The sequence below is a fragment of the Artemia sp. Qi Xiang Cuo genome, chromosome 21 (genome assembly GCF_049724085.1).
Source record: "Artemia sp. Qi Xiang Cuo chromosome 21, ASM4972408v1, whole genome shotgun sequence".
Taxonomy (NCBI): Eukaryota; Metazoa; Arthropoda; class Branchiopoda; order Anostraca; family Artemiidae; genus Artemia; species Artemia sp. Qi Xiang Cuo.
In genome coordinates, this window is record NC_142814.1 from 9,635,153 (window position 1) to 9,652,641 (window position 17,489).

The 17,489-nt window shown below is 37.2% G+C and overlaps 1 protein-coding gene across 1 annotated transcript in view; it reads right to left on the minus strand.

The window, feature by feature from the left end:
• The window catches only part of LOC148939215 (tyrosine-protein phosphatase 10D-like), a 189,273-nt gene that overhangs the window by 157,925 nt on the left and 13,859 nt on the right, over nt 1–17,489 (minus strand). The window contains exon 4 of the mRNA XM_089106813.1: nt 1,598–1,704. Coding sequence (XP_088962939.1) covers nt 1,598–1,704 — 107 coding nt within the window. The remainder of the gene's footprint in view (nt 1–1,597; nt 1,705–17,489) is intronic.

Here is a 17,489-nt window from a genome sequence, read left to right on the forward strand (position 1 = left end):
AATTGAACTCTTTTAGTAAATAAGGACGCAATGAAACAGAAAATGATAAAAAATAATCTCAAAAAGGGGGTCTTCAAGTCTTTTTGATGAATATGTATCCAAAGGACCATAAAATTTGCCCGTCATCTAAATGATTATTCAGTGCTATCACTATCATTATCAAAAATACGAAGACAGAGAAGCTATACGGAAAATAATTACCCCTGGATAAAACCCACTATAAAACTTTTCTCACCTTCAAACTTTATTCGGAAGTATTAGATAAAAAAAATAACTATTTAAAGATGTCTCTTGTAGACTAGAACACTTTAACCCAGAATTACTACTACTACTAACAACTCACCGCAGCACCAAGCCGCATGAGGCAAACACAGCTACGCAAGCTCCTCCTCAGACCCAATCTATTCAAAGCCTCCCTCTTTCAACCCTCCCAGGAAATTCCAATTTCCCTTAAATCTTTCTTTAAGACATCATCCCACCCCCACCGGGGGTGGACCTAATTTTTGTTGTACCAGCAGTTGTTTGAAAATTGAGAGAAGGCTTTTTCAAACGATTTTTTTAATGCTAGTGCCCTATTTAAGCGACAAAAATCATTTTGCCTTAATAGGTTCGGTGGTAGGGAGGGTATTTGGGATATGGAGGTAGGTGGAAGGTATCAAGTGGGAAGATAAGATAAGACAGGATCGAAAGGAAATTGGAACTAGAGGCGATAATTTCTTAAAACGAGAATTTCAGATTTATTAACGCACAAAAATGTGGCATGGGAATTTAAAAATAAGCAAACATTTTAGTAGTAAGCAACCACCAGTGTCATTTTGGCTTTATGTGTGAACAAAAACTGTTGGAACTATGTCTATTAGATTGCTGGGTCTACTATATGCCATACAATTTGGCGCAAACATTCAGTAACAATATGTCCACCGTTGACAGAGGGATTTTATTTTTCGCAAAAAGACTACAAACTGAGCCATTACTGGGGATTCTCAGAGTAGTCTCTCCTAGATGTATGGTGGTAATAGACAATTTTGATTTAAAAGATTTGGAGGCTCATAGATACTACTTTCCTTCGCATACATAATTATCTTTTGTTTTGTTTATTGCTTTGAAGCACACTCATAAATTTACAAGCTTCCTTATGAATGCGGGAAAAGTATTGTCGGTTCACATTACAACAAACATAGCCTATCGACAATAATTAAAAACTTGAGTGAAAAAATATTAGCTTTTCTGTGTCATTGTATATTCGGCTAGCCCGACCAAAGTATAGAGAATATACACACGTAGACTATTACGCGCACGTCCATAGAGATGTCTTTACGTAATGGAGGTAAGGTTGCTTTTATTCAACCCTCCTTCAAACTTATGTCACCCCTCCTCCCTCGAAATAAATTCCTGCCTCCATGCCTTGCCTATCAAAGGCTTATGCCATAGTTTTTCATAATAAGTCCTTGTATGTACTAGTAAGTAGTGGATAACTTTCTTCAAAAATTTTAGAATAAAAATAGTATAAACATAAAGACAAACTTAAAAAAATGATTTACACTTAAATGTAAAACGTATTTAAAAGACAAATATTAAAAACAAAACAGCAACTCACTTTGATTTTGTACCCAGAATAACCTCCTTGAAAAGGTTGATTCCAACTGATAGTAGCCATTTTTCCTCCTCGCACTTTGACTTGTACATCAGAAGGTGGGTCAGGCGCTTGGAAAATTGAAAAAAAGGTAAGTCAACTGAATAAAAGTCAAGTAAATCAATGAAAAATTCAATAGAAGGTAAGTAAACTGAATAAAAGTCAAGCAAGTCAATGGAAAATTGAATAAAAGGTAAGCCCAATTGAATAAAAGTCACATAAGTCAATGGAAAATTGAATAAAAGGTAAGTCAGAACATAAACGTAAGTTGGATGTTGTTTCAAGGAGAATTGAGAGAGGACGGGGCCAAATTTCAATAAGATTTTCTTTTAAAAGCCCTTAAGCAAATGCATAAAAATTTACCAAAGTGTGAGTTAGAACTTGTTTCAGATTTCATGAATGTACTGGAACATTCTGGATTTAATTGAAGACTGAGCATTTAGTTTACTGGACTAGTTCAAAATACAAGCCTAACTCATGAGTCTAAGATGACAAAAATCTCAATAGGGAATCCAATACCTTTGGGAGAGCTGAGGTGAGTTCGGCAAGCAAAAAAAGCGTCTTTTTAAGCAGTGGCATAATTTCGTCAAAATCCTGGGGGGGGGGGCTGAGAGTTGGAACCGATTTTCCCAAGTCAAGTGAAAATGAAAAATGAGCCATGTAGTACCATAAAGGCGAAGATATACTAAAGAAAAATTACCCCTTTTTCTGGAGGCTTGAATTATGCAGGCTTATTTTAGTTTTGACAAGATTTTTGAGGAAACAAAATTTCAGTTGGAGGGGGGGGGGGGCAAAATGAGGTATGGCGGAAGGCAGTTGACCCCTGTCCCATAGAAAATTACGCCCCAGCTTTTAAACTTGCATACCGGGTAAGTCTTGCACTTTCTTGAAATTTCCCTCAAAATATTCCAGAGGCCGTCGGGACAACAGAAAGTACCCTAGCCCAGAACAATTATCGTTAGAACACTTCAACGTACTTCCCTGAATAACCTCTGGTTCATTTCTTATGCTATCAGGGTTTTTAAGGGCTCTAAAAAAGTTATTTTCTTATCAGGTAACATTTTCCTTTCTTTTTTCGCAATATATTTTCTTATGGAATTTATTCACAGGTATGAAATGATGCACATTGTTTGCTGTATGCATTTCGACGATATAATTTGCATAATTAAGCACTTTACTTTGGGGCTGTGTTCATCACGTCGCCTTCAAAGGCAAATTTTCATAAATTTTCCACTTTTATTTTAAAGTGGCTATACTAAAATTGATGCCTAATAAAAAATAGGTACTTTCCCATTATATGGGCATTTCTAAAATGTCAATTTTGGTTAATGTTAATGAAATAAATAAAATAGGATGAATATATAATAGTTTATAAACAAATTTGGGTTATATATTTGCACATTAGGGGGGGGGGGGAAGGATAACGCATTGCATATATTAAATACATAACCTAACCTAGGTACCTCTCCCCCCTAAACCCCCAAAAACAACAGTTTAAATATCGTATACGCAATGAAAACTACGCTATGGATAGCATTACTCTGAGGCCATCTCTTGAATTAACTCGTCAAAAACGGGTTTTTCGTGACTGGCTTCCTTGTATATGCCCATATAATGGGAAAGTACCAAAAATATGATGCCATGTAGAGCGAAACAACGAAAAAGGGTGATTGGGCGCCTTTCAATACACTTAGTCACCAAAAAGAGTACACGATAACTCAGAACACGCGATCTAAAGTGGAAGATCATCCGTTTTATAACGGCAAGTCCCACGAAGAAACGAAAATACATGGGAGACAAATCACACTTCACTTAGTATCTGCTAGTGACTAATAATAGTGCTAGTGACTAATACTAGTGCTAGTGACTAATACTAGTGCTAGTGACTAGTGCTAGTGACTAATACTAGTGCTAGTGACTAATACTAGTGCTAGTGACTAATACTAGTGCTAGTGACTAATACTAGTGCAAGTGACTTATACTGGTGCTAGTGACTAATACTAGTGCTAGTGACTTATACTGGTGCTAGTGACTAATACTAGTGTTAGTGACTAAGCTTACGTGTTACTTGTTTTCACTGATGTTTGTTGGTTTGACAAGGCGGATGCACAGTCTGAAGAGGACAAAAGCAAAACATTTCAGAGCAAAAGGATACGACACCAAAACCGGAACTGTCACACACTCTGACTAATTTAATACATTTTTTACAAATAGAATGGATAATAAAGAAAGAAATATATATATAACCCCTACTCGAACTCGGAATAAGGCGCAAACTGATTTATTTGGGATTGGTAGTATGTGGTTGCACAAGCCGCTGCGTTGCGTCTTTTGGTAGTAAACTCTGTGTGAATGTTATTTAACCTCTTCCCCCTAAAACAAACCTGTTGAAATAAAATGAATAAGTTATTAAAAAGAAGAAATAAAAGAACATGTGAGCATAAAGTGATTAGGTAAAAGAAAATTAGTATACACCACAGGGAGGAACACAGAAAACAGAGGCACAGAAAGGAGGAACACAGAAAACAGAAATTCGTATACACCTATAACTAACAATACACCGCCCCTAGGTGATCAGCATAGTGAGAGCAGATGTCATTTTGCCTATTTAGTAAGCTTTCACTTTTACGGTATACCACTCATTGAGCATAAAATGAGAATGTTCGCCTTTAATATTGGTTGAATTAATTACTGACTGAATATTTTAAACAATTAATTTTGTCAACTCTATAGGGACGTCGCTTGCTATAATTTTAGATGAAAAAAGGGATATTTTTGACACCCACTTTTCTTTCATTATAACAGTAGCAATTAAAATTAAACTAGATTTCAGTTTCCTTTGATTTTTTAACAAATCTACTGTATTAATTAACATTATTCTTTAACTATATTACCTAATTCACAAATACTATACAACAAACATAATAGTAAATATTTTATAGAATAAATATACTAATATATAATTCCCATAGCAAATTAATTTATAAATATAAAATGCATAAATAACATAACAATATATTTCAAAAATATCATAGGCAGCGCAATCGCGCTGCCTAAGTAAAGAACGATGTTGGCACAATGTATTTTTTTTTCTTCAATACCAGGGCATTTCGTATCGAAGGAGTTGTCGTAGAAACTTCGAAAAGCACTCATTCAATTGGAAATTGAAATGACTTGTGCCCTTTTTCATAGTCGAGAGTGATTGGAAGGCAACTTACACCCCTTCCAAGCCCACCATTTCCCAAAACATATCCAATCAAAATTTTGAGATAGCCATTTTGTTCAGCGTAGTTGATTTCCAGATAGGGATTGTTCTTGAGGAGAACACTCCCCCACAGCCCTCAGGGCAAGGGTTTTAAGTTATGCCCTGGAGGCATATAAGAACGATGTTGGCACAATGTTTTATTTATTATTTTTTCCTTTTGACCAGGGCACTTTGTATCGAAGAAGTTGTCTCAGAAACTTCGAAAAGGGCTAATTCAATTGGAAATTGGAATGGCTTTGTCCCTTTTTAATAGTCAAAAGTGACCGGAAGGCCCACCATTTCCCGAAACACATCCAATCAAAATTTCGGGATAGCTTTTTTATTCGTAGCAGTTGATTTCTAGAAAGAAAATTATGTTTTTGAGGTGGATACTCCCCCACAACCCCCGGGTAAAGAGTTGTCATTCATGCGCTGGTGGCAAATAAGATTTACATTGAAGGCGTTGTCGTAAAAACTTCAAAGAAGACTCATTCGATTGGAAATTCAAAAGACTAGTGCCCTTTTTAATAGTCGAAAATGAATGGAGGGCAACTAACCCCCCTGTCACGCCCACCTTTTCCCCAAACACATCCAATCAAAATTTTGAGATAGCCATTTTGTTCAACTTAGTTTTAAAGTTCTGGAAATTAGGTCTTTGAGGATGAAAACCCAACAACAGCCCTCAGGGCAAGGGTTGTAAGTTATGCCCTGGGGGTATATAAGGTTTTTATAGAAAGCCTTGTCGTAGAAACTTCAAAAAGGGTTCATTCGATTGAAAATTGAAATGGCTAGTGCCCTTTTTAATAGTCGAAAGTGATTAAAGGGCACCTAACACCCCTTTCACTCCCACCATTTCCCAAACGCATCCAATCAAAATTTTGAGATAGCAATTTTGTTCAACGTAGTTTAAAGTTCTGGAAATTATACCTTTGACATTATACCTCCCCCCACAGTCTTCAGGGCAAGGATTGAAAGTTATGCCCTGGGGGCATATAAGGTTTTCATTGAAAGCTTTGTCGTAGAAACTTCACTAAGGGCTCATTCAATTGGAAATTCTAAGGGTTAGTGCCCTTTTTAATAGTCGAAAGTGATTGGAGGACAACTAATGCGCATCTCACGCCCACCATTTATACAAACACATACAATCAAAATTTTGAGATAGCTATTTTTTTCTACGTAGTTGAAAGTTCTGGAAATTATGTCTTTGTGGATGACAACCCCCCACACGGCCCTCAGGACAAGGGTTGTAAGCTACGCCCAGGGGATATACAAGGCTTTTTTTTTAGGAAGAGTTGTTGAAGGGACTTCAAAAAATGTTCATTCGATTTGAAATTCAAAGGGTCAGCGCACTTTTAATAGTCGAGAGTGACTGAAGAGCAGCTAACCCCCCTCTCGCACCCACAATTTTCCCAAACACATCCAATCAAAATTTTGAGACATTCATTTTGTTCAATGTAATTGAAAGTTCTGGAAACTAGGTCTTTGACGATGACAACCGTCCCCCCACAACCCTCAGGGCAAAGGTTATAAGTTATGCCCTGGGGGCATATAAGGCTTTTATAGAAAGTTTTGTCGTAGAAACTTCAAAAGGGCTCGTTTGATTGAAAATTGAAAGGGTAAGTGCCCTTTTTAATAGTAGAAAGTGATTGAAGGGAACTATCCCCCCTCTCACACCCACTATTATCCCAAATAAAATCCAATCAAAATTTTGAGATAGCAATTTTGTTCAACGTAGTTGAAAGTTCTGGAAATTAGGTCTTTGAGGATGACAACCCCCTCACAGCTCTCAGGGCAAGGGATGTAAGTTATGCCCTGGGGACATATAGAAAAGCGTTTATAGAAACCTGGTTTATAGAAAGCGTTGTCGTAAAATCTCAAAAATGGCTCATTCGATTGGAAATTGAAAGGGCTAGTGCCTTTTTAATTGTCGAAAGCGATTGGAAGGCTTGACATTTTTATATTAAAGATCGATCTGGGTACAATGTATTATTATTATTATTTTTTTTTTTTTTTTTTTGTTTAGACCAGGACACTTTGTACTCTGTTTTTACTTTCATAACTTTGATAAATCAAATAATATTAACATTTTGATACTAAATATCAGTATATGTATATTAAACTGACAATTCACATTCATTTATATTTTTTTCAGTAAAGTGCAAATTATGTTCTGGCTTTGGGAAGGCATAGGGGATTTGCGCCCTACTCATGTTAATTTCTGCTCACTTTGACTTTGACTCGGTTATTTATTGTAATTTCTATTCGTTTTGGGTTTCATTTCTTTATCGATGCTGATTTGTGGTAGTTTCAAACTAGGTAGATTATTTGATTTTATTTTTTGCTCGTTTTTGGTTTAATAGAGTTCTTTACTTTTCTTTGAAAAACTTATTTTCTTGATTTTTTTTTTATTAAAAATAAAAAACACCTTACAAAGTAACTATAAACACCAGATTTAGAAAAGATTAACTGATATTATAGGTCTTCTGAATTTCCAGCCATCCTCCAAGTAATATTGGTATTGTTTGCGGTGGTATATTGGTGCATTGCAATTAGTCCCCGAAGCCGCGATGAAAATCAGCAGCGAGCTGCCGAAAAGATTTTAACGATTCACTACCGCAAACACTAGGGAACGCCAGAGCGCCACTTTCATGGTCGATAGTGGCTCGATATCGGTTGCTTCTGGCGCCGAATTACTATGTGAGATTATTTGATCAACTAAGAGACAAATATAAGGCAAAATCCAGTAACTAATGGTACACACAAAAATCTGATTCCACTGAAAATGTTTTTGAATTCGTTCAACTAGTACAGATTTTCGACTATCTTTTACTTGTTTATGTGCTCTTCACTACAATCATCAGCATTTGACACACTGAACACTCAACAATGTCTAAAAGTAGCTATTTTCCAAACTTCTATTCACAGGATTCACATGGTGGCCAATAAACCTTGGAACCAGATTGACCAGTTTGGTAAAGGTTTAGATTATCTACCCTAGTAGTGAAGATTGCAGAGGCCCTGTCAATAGAACCAGGATAAACAGTAATAAGTTACTAGTTTATACCCTGTTTCTATTAGACAGAATTTGTGCAACTTTAAAGCCCAATTGGCTAAAAAACAATTGTAAGAAATAAATTCTTTTTATCAGGGTTTGGCTGGGAGGGTGTAAAGAGGGAGACTTTGAATAGATTGGGATGGAGGAGGAGCGTAAGTGGCTATGTTGGCCTCAGGCGACTTGATGCTGCGGTGAGTTGTTGGCAGTAGTAGTAGTGCACCTTTATCATCAGTCTTCCTAAAAACATGAAACAAGAAATATGGGACGGGCAACTCCCTCAAGTCAGAAAACACTGAAAAATCAAATTTATTTACTATACTTTGATAGAGCCTTAAACAGTAAAATCAAGAGTTTGTTTATTTCTTTTTTGTCCATACAGTTGAGTATAGCAGCTGTTTAAATGAGATATAGTCTGTCTGCACCTTTACCGAGTAATCTTCTGCATTCATGGATGACATTCAAATTTCAAGTACAATTCAGCAGTCTGAAATAGCCAGTGCTGAATAGTTTGTTAATCCATAATTAAATAATTCTGCTGGAAAGCAGCTAGTATATGGCCATAGTTGTAGGCTGGTTATAGCAGACTAGGCTATTTTTTCAGACTGTCCTTTGACAAGTGTTTTGTTTAAGATTTAGAAACCTGACGTTCTTCCAGATGATGATGAATAAGAACTGATTTGTGACCTTTGTTCTGTATAAATTTTTCTACTATGGTTGATGCTATTGAGGAAGAATTCTTACCCACTCTAAATGTTACACTGCTCTATCAAGCCCTCCTAAAACTAACCCTGGGGAATCACCGGACGACGGTAAGAAGATGAAAAATAAGTTGGGATTTCGCTTCCAAAGGGATGAAGATCTCATGGTGACGGCTGCACTATTGGACTTCATTTATTCAAGATATATGAATCTGACGAGTATCTGAACCTTCTTGATGGTCCACAGACAAAAACTGAATTTTTGTTCAAAATAGTCGAGGTAATAGTGTTGGAGACTGACATACGGTGCTTTATTCTATCGCCTGCGGACCAAACTTGTCCAATCAGCACTCCCGAGCCTTCCGCTTCAAATTGTGGCGAGCATGCTAATGTTGAAGGAACTTTCTCGTACGGGGATGAAAAAGGCTGAAGAGGGGGCAGTAATCACTGTTGCTGTTGGTAGATCTGCTATCCCAACCAGTCGTGTGAATGTGGCTAGTGGGCTTTGTCAAAAGAGAAACAACCCTAAATCTTCCCATGGTCAAATATAAAAGAAAAGGAAACCCATTGATAAAATGATACGTCAGGTTAGTGATGATGCATGACAGGATAAGAATGGTTATGTGATTCGGTGTCAAGAAGATTAATACCTCAACCTTGCAAGGATCCTTGCCTCACAGAGGTCGGAGGAGCATGACGGTCCTAAGTCCGTAAAATGAGGAGGATTGGGCGATAGGCTTGTGGCCTATCCCCGTACAATTCCAAATTGCAAAAGAAACATCAATGATAGCCTCTGATACCCCACTACACCATTCGACAACGACCCCAGCATGCCCACGGACACGATTTATGACAGCGAAAACTATGACAAAATTTGGATTCTGGGATGTAAGGACACTAAACCAGCTGACAGACCCTAAACAAGTACTCAGAGAGATGAAGAAGTATAAGCTAGATCTCCTTGCTCTGAACGAAGTTAGGTGGATTGGATCTGGACAAAAACAACTAGGAAATGGTTACTCACATATTTATAGCGGAAATGAATCCCGGTACCAGGCTGGGGTTGGGATAATGCTGTCTGACCAGGCCACCAAAGCACTAGTTGAATGGAAGCCAGTCAGTGAGAGGTGCTTACTTGCAAGATTTGTAACCACCCATCTGAAAATCTCAATCATTGCATATTATTCTCTTACGAATGATGCAGACGATGCTGATAAGGAGACATTCTACCAAGCTCTTCAGTCATTGACATCAGAAGTCCCAGCACATGACCTTCTTTGTGTGGCTGGGCACTTCAATGCAAATGTCGGAGCAGAAAGAGACTACTGTCCATAAGTCCTAGGGAGACATGGTCTTGGTGAAATGAACAAAAACAGACCCCCTTGTAGATTATGGTCTGGGTAATGATCTTATGGTCGACACAACTCAATTAAAACATACAAACATCTACAAACAGTCATGGATCTCACTAGACGGCAGGACGAAGAACCAAACAGATCATCTCCTAATTTCAAGGAGAAGGCGGACAAGTCTTCTGGACGTACGTGGTTTCAGAGGGGCAGATTCCCTGTCGGCCCACATCCTGATGGTAGCAAAATTGAAAGTCAAGCACGAAAGCGGACAAAAATGCAAAATCGAACTCTGCGAAGCTTTATGATGTAGATAAGTTACATGACCGAGAAAACCGAGGAAACTTTTGTATTGAATTGAAGAACTCATTCGCTGTGTTTGAAAAAGAAAACTGCACAGACAATCCGTAAACAACAGGACTAGAAATGAAGACAACATACAATCAAGTTGCTAAGGATGTGCTCGGATACAAGAAGAATTAAATAAAAAAAACAAGTTTTTTAAACTGAAAGTAAGGAGCGACAATAAAACTTAAAACGAACAGAAATTATTCCGTATATGAAAGGGGCTGTCTCCTCCTCAACGCCTCGCTCTTTACGCTAAAGTTTTTTATTGTTTTAAAAAATAAAGTTGTGAGACAGAGTCAAAATTTAGCGTAAAGAGCGAGGCGTTGAGGAGGGGACAGCCCCTTTCATATACGGAATAATTTCTGTTCGTTTTAAGTTTTATTGTCGCTCCTTACTTTCAGTTAAAATAACTTTTTTTTTTTATTTAATTTTTGAACGTTTTTGAATAAATGCAGGTTTTGATCTTGGCTCACCGTACATGAATAATTAAAACAAAATTTTCATATTAATTTACTTTTATTTAGTTAAATGGCTTTCTCGAAACTTGTTTAATTATATTTACGAACGTTTTTATTAGTAATAAATATACGTAACTTACGAATTAACTTACGTAACGAACTTCTATATTCATATATTTTTAATTTGATTATTAGGGGGTTCGCCCCCTAGTCAATACCTTGCTCTTTAAGCTAAAGTTCGAATTTTGTTCGAATTCTTTAAAAATGACCGCTTAATCACAAAGGCCGTTAAGTAGAATAAATAGCTCTTATGAAAGTACTAAAAAATCTTTGGCGTAAAGAGCGAGGCATTGACTACGGGGTGAACCCAATCACATATGTAATATTTTCTGTTCGTTTGAAGTTTCGATGTTGCTGCTGTTGCAGTTGAAATAGTTGTTTTTTTATATTAAATTTCTGATCTTGCTTTAAATAATGCTGGGAAGTCCGGCTTCCCTTTCATAGCAATGTCCCTTCCCCCATGAAAACTTCCTTCATGGAAAGATCCTCCCCCATAACCCCCGAACCCCCCCCCCCCCACTACCAGGAAAAATCTCCCCTGAAAACGTCTGTATACTTCCAAATAACCAATACTATATTTTAACATTGGGTAAAGTTCATAACTTTAAGCCCTCCCCCCGGGAATTTCGGGGGATTAAGTCATCCTAAAACACATACTTATTATATTTTCGAACATGCTGAACAAAATGGCTATCTCAAAATTTTGATCAGGTGACTTTGGGAAAAAAATGAGCGTGGGAGGGGGCCTAGTTGCCCTCCATTTTTTTTGGTCACTTAAAAAGGGCAATATAAATTTAAAATTCCATTCTAATTAGCCCTCCCACGATTTTCTAGGACCACTTGTGCGATACTAAAACCCATGGAAAAAAAATTAAAAAAAAAATAAACACGCAACCGTGATCTTTCTTATGGCAAGAAATGTAAAATTCCACAATTTTGTAGATGGGAGCTTGAAACCTCTACAGTAGAGTTCTCTGATACGCTGAATATGATGGTGTGATTTTCATTAAGGTTCTATAACTTTTAGGGGGTCTTTCCTCCTTTTTTCAAAAATCAGCCAAATTTTCTCAGGCGCCTAACTTTTGATCGGTACAATTAAACTTAATGAAACTTATATATTTGAAATCAGCATTAAAATCTGATTCTTTTGATGTATCTATTTGTATCAAAATACCGTTTTCTAGAGTTTCGGTTACCATTGAGCCGGGTCGCTCCTTACTTACAGTTCGTTACCACGAACTGTTTGAAACCGAAGGAAAGATGAATATCACAAGAAAGTTGGAAACTAATCGATGAGCGCAATGACCTGAGACAGCAAATTCTCTCTGCTGGCGGTGACAGACCTTCCGCCTTCGCTAATTTCCTGCATAGTAGGACAAAGAAATCAAGAAGTCGACAAAAGCTGACAAGCGGAGATCTGTAGAAGAAAGGCTAGATGAAATGCTAAGAAAGCTGCCCAGCAGATCCAGCAAAGTCAAAGATGACAGCGGAAATGTTCTCACCTAAACTGAGAAAATTGACGAGAGATGGGTATTCTACTTCGAAAAGATTTTAAATAGACCGAGACCAACCGACCCAGAAAGCATCCCTTCTACGAAATTTTTTACCTGAAAATTGACAAAAATCCCCCCACATCTCCAGAAATACTTGTTGCAGTGAAGAAACTCAAGAATGGAAGATCGCCTGGTGAAGACTGCATAACCTCGGAAATGATCAAGGCATCAGTGAGGACATGCCTTTCAGTGTGGATAACACCGATTACAACAGTCTGGCAGTCCAAGAAGGTCCCTGGTGACTGGACCAAAGGGATAATTTTTAAGATATTTAAGAAATGTAATGCACCTATCTGCGATAGCTGGCAAGATGTAAACCTAATATCAGCACCAAGTAAGGTTGTAGCGTTTAAAATACTCGAGCGCCTGAAAAAAGAACTCGATCGGTTTTTGAGAGAAGAGCAATAAGGCTTCCGTAAAGGTAGATCTTGTTCAGACCTCATATTCACGCTCAGGACGCTGATAGAAGAAGTAAATGAATGGTCAAACAAGATATACATGCTCTTTACTGATTTTGAAAAGGTCGTCGATTCTGTGGACCGTGACACACTCTGGGTGATTCTACAGCATTATGATGTCCCATAAAATATAATAAGTTTGATCATGGCCCCTACCTCCCCCCCCCTGGATACGGCCTTGGCGTGTACCCTATTTAAAAAGAAAAGAAAAGGAAAAAAGCAGGTGAACAGCTTAAGGACGCGTAATTCTCCTTTAAAGGCGTAACTCTTTTGGGGAGGGGGATAACAACATGGAAAATTTTGAGGAAGGTAGCGTACAAATATATCTTTTAAAAATTCAGGGATTACTTAAATAATAATCCGGGTCAAATTAAATAAATTGTACGTGAAACCGCGGCTTCTCGAATTTTTGGCAGGGAGGAGGGGTAGAGATGGCTTAGGACGAACCCCGTATATGGATTCATTTTTCCTAGTGCAGAAATGGTTACTGAGAACATCAGTCTTTAAGACACACGAGGTGTGCGCACTTTTCTTTACTTTCTTAAAAGATGTACATGTAGGTCCTTAGATTAATTTGAGGAGCAGGGAATGATCATCAATCTTATGGTGTGTAAAAAAAAAAAACTATGGTGTGTAAAAAAAAAAAAAAACAACGCTGCATCCTGAGCGTTGATTTGCCTAAATTAGGACCCACTCGATAACTCTAGTGCCGGAGCATATGGCTGGCACATTCTAAGGTAGGCCTTTGCAATTTTAGTAGGCATTTAGAAATTGAATTATGAACTATATACCTATCAATTGAGTGATTCCTTAGTACCTGGAACAGTAAGGAAAGACTCTCTGTGTATCTGACCCAATAAGTGAAACATGGAAACACCTATGCTGCTGGGCATCACTGCTTTTAAGCAAGTTATCAAAATGAACCCAAGCGAGTAAGACCTTTTTATGCTCGGGGAACCTGTTTTGTGGATTAACGAGTTTAGCAGTGGCGAGCGAGAGCATCTTGTGATTAGCAAGTGTCTGACTGCGTTAAATTGAGACTGAAGTAAACAGAAAAATTTTTTTTTTTTTTTATACGCAATGGGCAGAAAGAGAAAAGTTCGTCTACAAGATGGGTCTAAGAGATTAATTTGGATGTGTCTCAGGAATCCACGGAATCTAGCAATGAGAGACACGAACTAAAAAGTCTATCAGATAATTTCAGCAAAATCTTGGAGATTGTTACTGCAAATAGCTCTAAATTGGATGTATTAACAACTGGGTTCAGAGGCCTTGAGGATCGTGTTAAAAGCCTAGAAACTACAGTAACTGACTCGATATCGATAGTTTCAGCGCTAGAACCGAAAGTTGTTGCAATTGAGAATGAGAATAAGAATATGACAAATCAAGTGAAAGTCCTCGTTGATGAAAATCAGCTTTTGAGATCCGAGTTGACTAGTATCTCGACACGAATGATGAATTTAGAAAGCAAGCCTTTAGAAAACAATATTTTGATTTGGAATATTAAAGCAAAGGATGAAATTGAAGGTGCTACAATTTTCAAGGAGATTGTTGTGCAGGGTCTGGGTTTAGATGATGTTCCGTCATTTAAGATTTTGGACTTTAAACCAGATAAGAAATTCTTGAAAGTTGACTTATTTTCGAAAAGCTCTAAATTACTACTGCTGAAGAACGCGAGGAAACTGCAAGGAAAGTCTATTTGTGGTTTTCAGAATATTTATATATCAGATGATGCTCCGCAATGTGTTCGAGAAGCACGAAAAAGCTGATCTTGACTCGCATGAAGCTACGTGAACGCGGCATAGATAGTTGGGTCTCTAAGTCCGTGCCCCCCTGCTTGTTCATAAGGCGTCCAGATGGCTCAGTTACAAAGTACAATGCTGGTGAATTTGTACAGGAGCTTATTAATCCCCAAGATGGTGAAATGGCGACTAGCAGTGGGCGTATCCAAGCTGGTCGGAGAGGCGCTAGAGGTAGTGGAGTGGCGTTCTGAAATGATATTAGATGAAATTTCCCTTAGTCTGTTTGCTAGTGAATTATAATAAGTGAATATTATGTTATGATGAAGTTAATAATCAGGTTCCCTGAAGTTAACATACCAGAGTATTAAAAAGTATGTGTTTTGACAATAAGCATGTTTTCGTTGTATCTTTTCGTTATTTTAATTTTTTCTATGTTTCTTTTGTTTTTTTTTATATTACTTTCGTTCCGTTATATGATTGAATATTTGGGATTTCTGTTGCTGAGTACAAGTTCTGCCCTACATTGTGCGTTGAAATTTGATAATGGTATTAAATAAAGAGAGACTGGCGCTGCTTGAGAATAGTCACGTAAAGTTTGCGGATCGAATGAATGAGACGTTAAATCGAGAGTTTGATGGAGATGGGAATAATCAGGTTTGTTTGGAAAATTCTAAGTATGTATTTGCAAGTGATCTTAAGGATTATGTGACGCGGCGGGGGCCACAAACTCTGCATATATTACATCTAAACTGCCGGGGTTAAATAGTTCTCTACATTATATTTCAGAATTGTGTTCGGATCCGAATTTTGATGTGGTGGCGTTGACTGAGACATGGCTTCGGAATGATAATTCGTCTTTGTTAGATATTAATGGTTATGAATTTATTAATAGGAATAGGGAGACTCGACAGCATGGAGGATTAGCAGTTTATATTAAATCAGGTTTTGCAGTTAAGACTAGACAGGATATTTGCATTTATCGCGAAATGATTTTTGAGTCAATGGTGTTGGAAATAAGTAGAAATGGATCCAAGTTTTTGGTTCTTATTTTGTATAAGCCGCCTTCTGCTTCAGAGATAGAGTTTTTAGAGTTATTGGAGCAGCAATTGGAAATGTTGAATGTATCAGGTTGCCCAAGTTTCATAGCGGGTGATTTTAACATAGATATGATGGTACTTAGTAATCGTGCAACTACTAGTTTGTTAAATTTAATGTCTAGTTTCGGATTGTTCCCAGGTATAAATATTTGTACAAGGATTTGTAACACGTCAGCTAGTTTAATTGATAATATATTCACGAACGTGAATTTTTGGAAACCAGGAGTGCTGGTAAATGATGTTTCAGACCACTGTGGAGTGTTTCTTTCTGCTGAAGTGGACCATAATTATACAGCTGGGAGTTTTTGTAGCCCAATTGTACCGACTGTGGACGCGGATTCTCTTGTACGATTTAAGAATGAATTAGAGTGTATGGATTGGGAGTTTTTGAATGCAATAAGTGATCCGGATCTTAAATTTTGTAAGTGGTATGATCAATTGTGTAGTAGTCTAAGAGAAAATTGCCGGATGCGTAAAAAAAAAACAAGAGTAAATATGATTCTGCAAGAAAACCGTGGATTACCAGTAGTCTTCTTAGATCTATGAAAAGGCGCCATGAATTATATAAAAAGAGTATAATTGAGGCAAGCGTACTAAACCAGCAAATTTATCGTAAGTATAATGTTGCTTTAAATAAATTATTGAGGAAGGCTAGAATTGAGTATTTAGCTAAAGAATTTAAGAAGAGTGAGGGTAACCCGGCAAAGACGTGGAGTCTCCTCAGGCCTCTTATTGGCAAGAGAAGAGTTACGTTGCCAAATCTTCAGTCAGATCAAACTCCAGTTCAACTTTCCAATCAGATGTGTGATTATTTTTCTAGTGTAGGTAATAATGTTGCCGGATCTATATATTGTGATAGGAGTGATGGTACTTTTGATCAATATCTTCCTCCCAGTTGTGATACTTCTATTTTAATGACTAAAGTGACGGAAAGTGAAATAACAGATGTAATAATGGCTATGAAAAATAAAGCTTCAGGTGTTGATCTAATATCTATAAGAGTGCTAAAGTTTGTTCTTCAATGTGTTATTAAACAACTGGTTTCACTAATAAATGGTTGTTTTAAAAGTGGTGTGTTTCCAAAGTGTTTGAAACGAGCGAAGATTGTTCCAATATTTAAGGGGGGTGATAAAAATGATATAAGTAATTACCGTCCCATTTCGCTGCTACCAGTTATTGCTAGAATTTTCGAGAAGCTAGTATATATAAGGCTAGAAAAGTATCTTGAAAAGAATTTATTTTTTTATCAAAATCAATTTGGTTTCAGAAAAGGTTATTCTAGTGAGCATGCAATGTTGTTTTTGACTACATATGTTAATGATGCATTAGACAATAACCTTAAAGTTGCATCAATTTTTCTGGATATTGCGAAAGCGTTCGACACTGTATCTTATGATATTTTGTTAATGAAGTTAGAAAATTGTGGTATTAGGGGAAATGCTTTGAAGTTGTTAGAATCATTCTTAAATTCAAGGTCAATGTTTGTGGAGGTTAATGATGCACGTTCTGACAGTAGATTTATAAATTGTGGAGTTCCCCAGGGATCACCCCTAGGCCCACTTTTGTTTTCTATTTATATAAATGATTTGTCAAGTGCAGTTGATGGGTTGTATACTATTATTAAACCTCCTCTAGAGGAACTTAAACCTAGTAAAGCCCTAGTTATGTTTGCTGACGACACGAAATTAACCGTATGTGGTAGGACTGAGAATGAATTGATGTCGCAATTACGAGAAGGTTTTAAGAATATAGAAAGGTGGATGAGAAGTAATAGGTTAAAACTTAATTGTAATA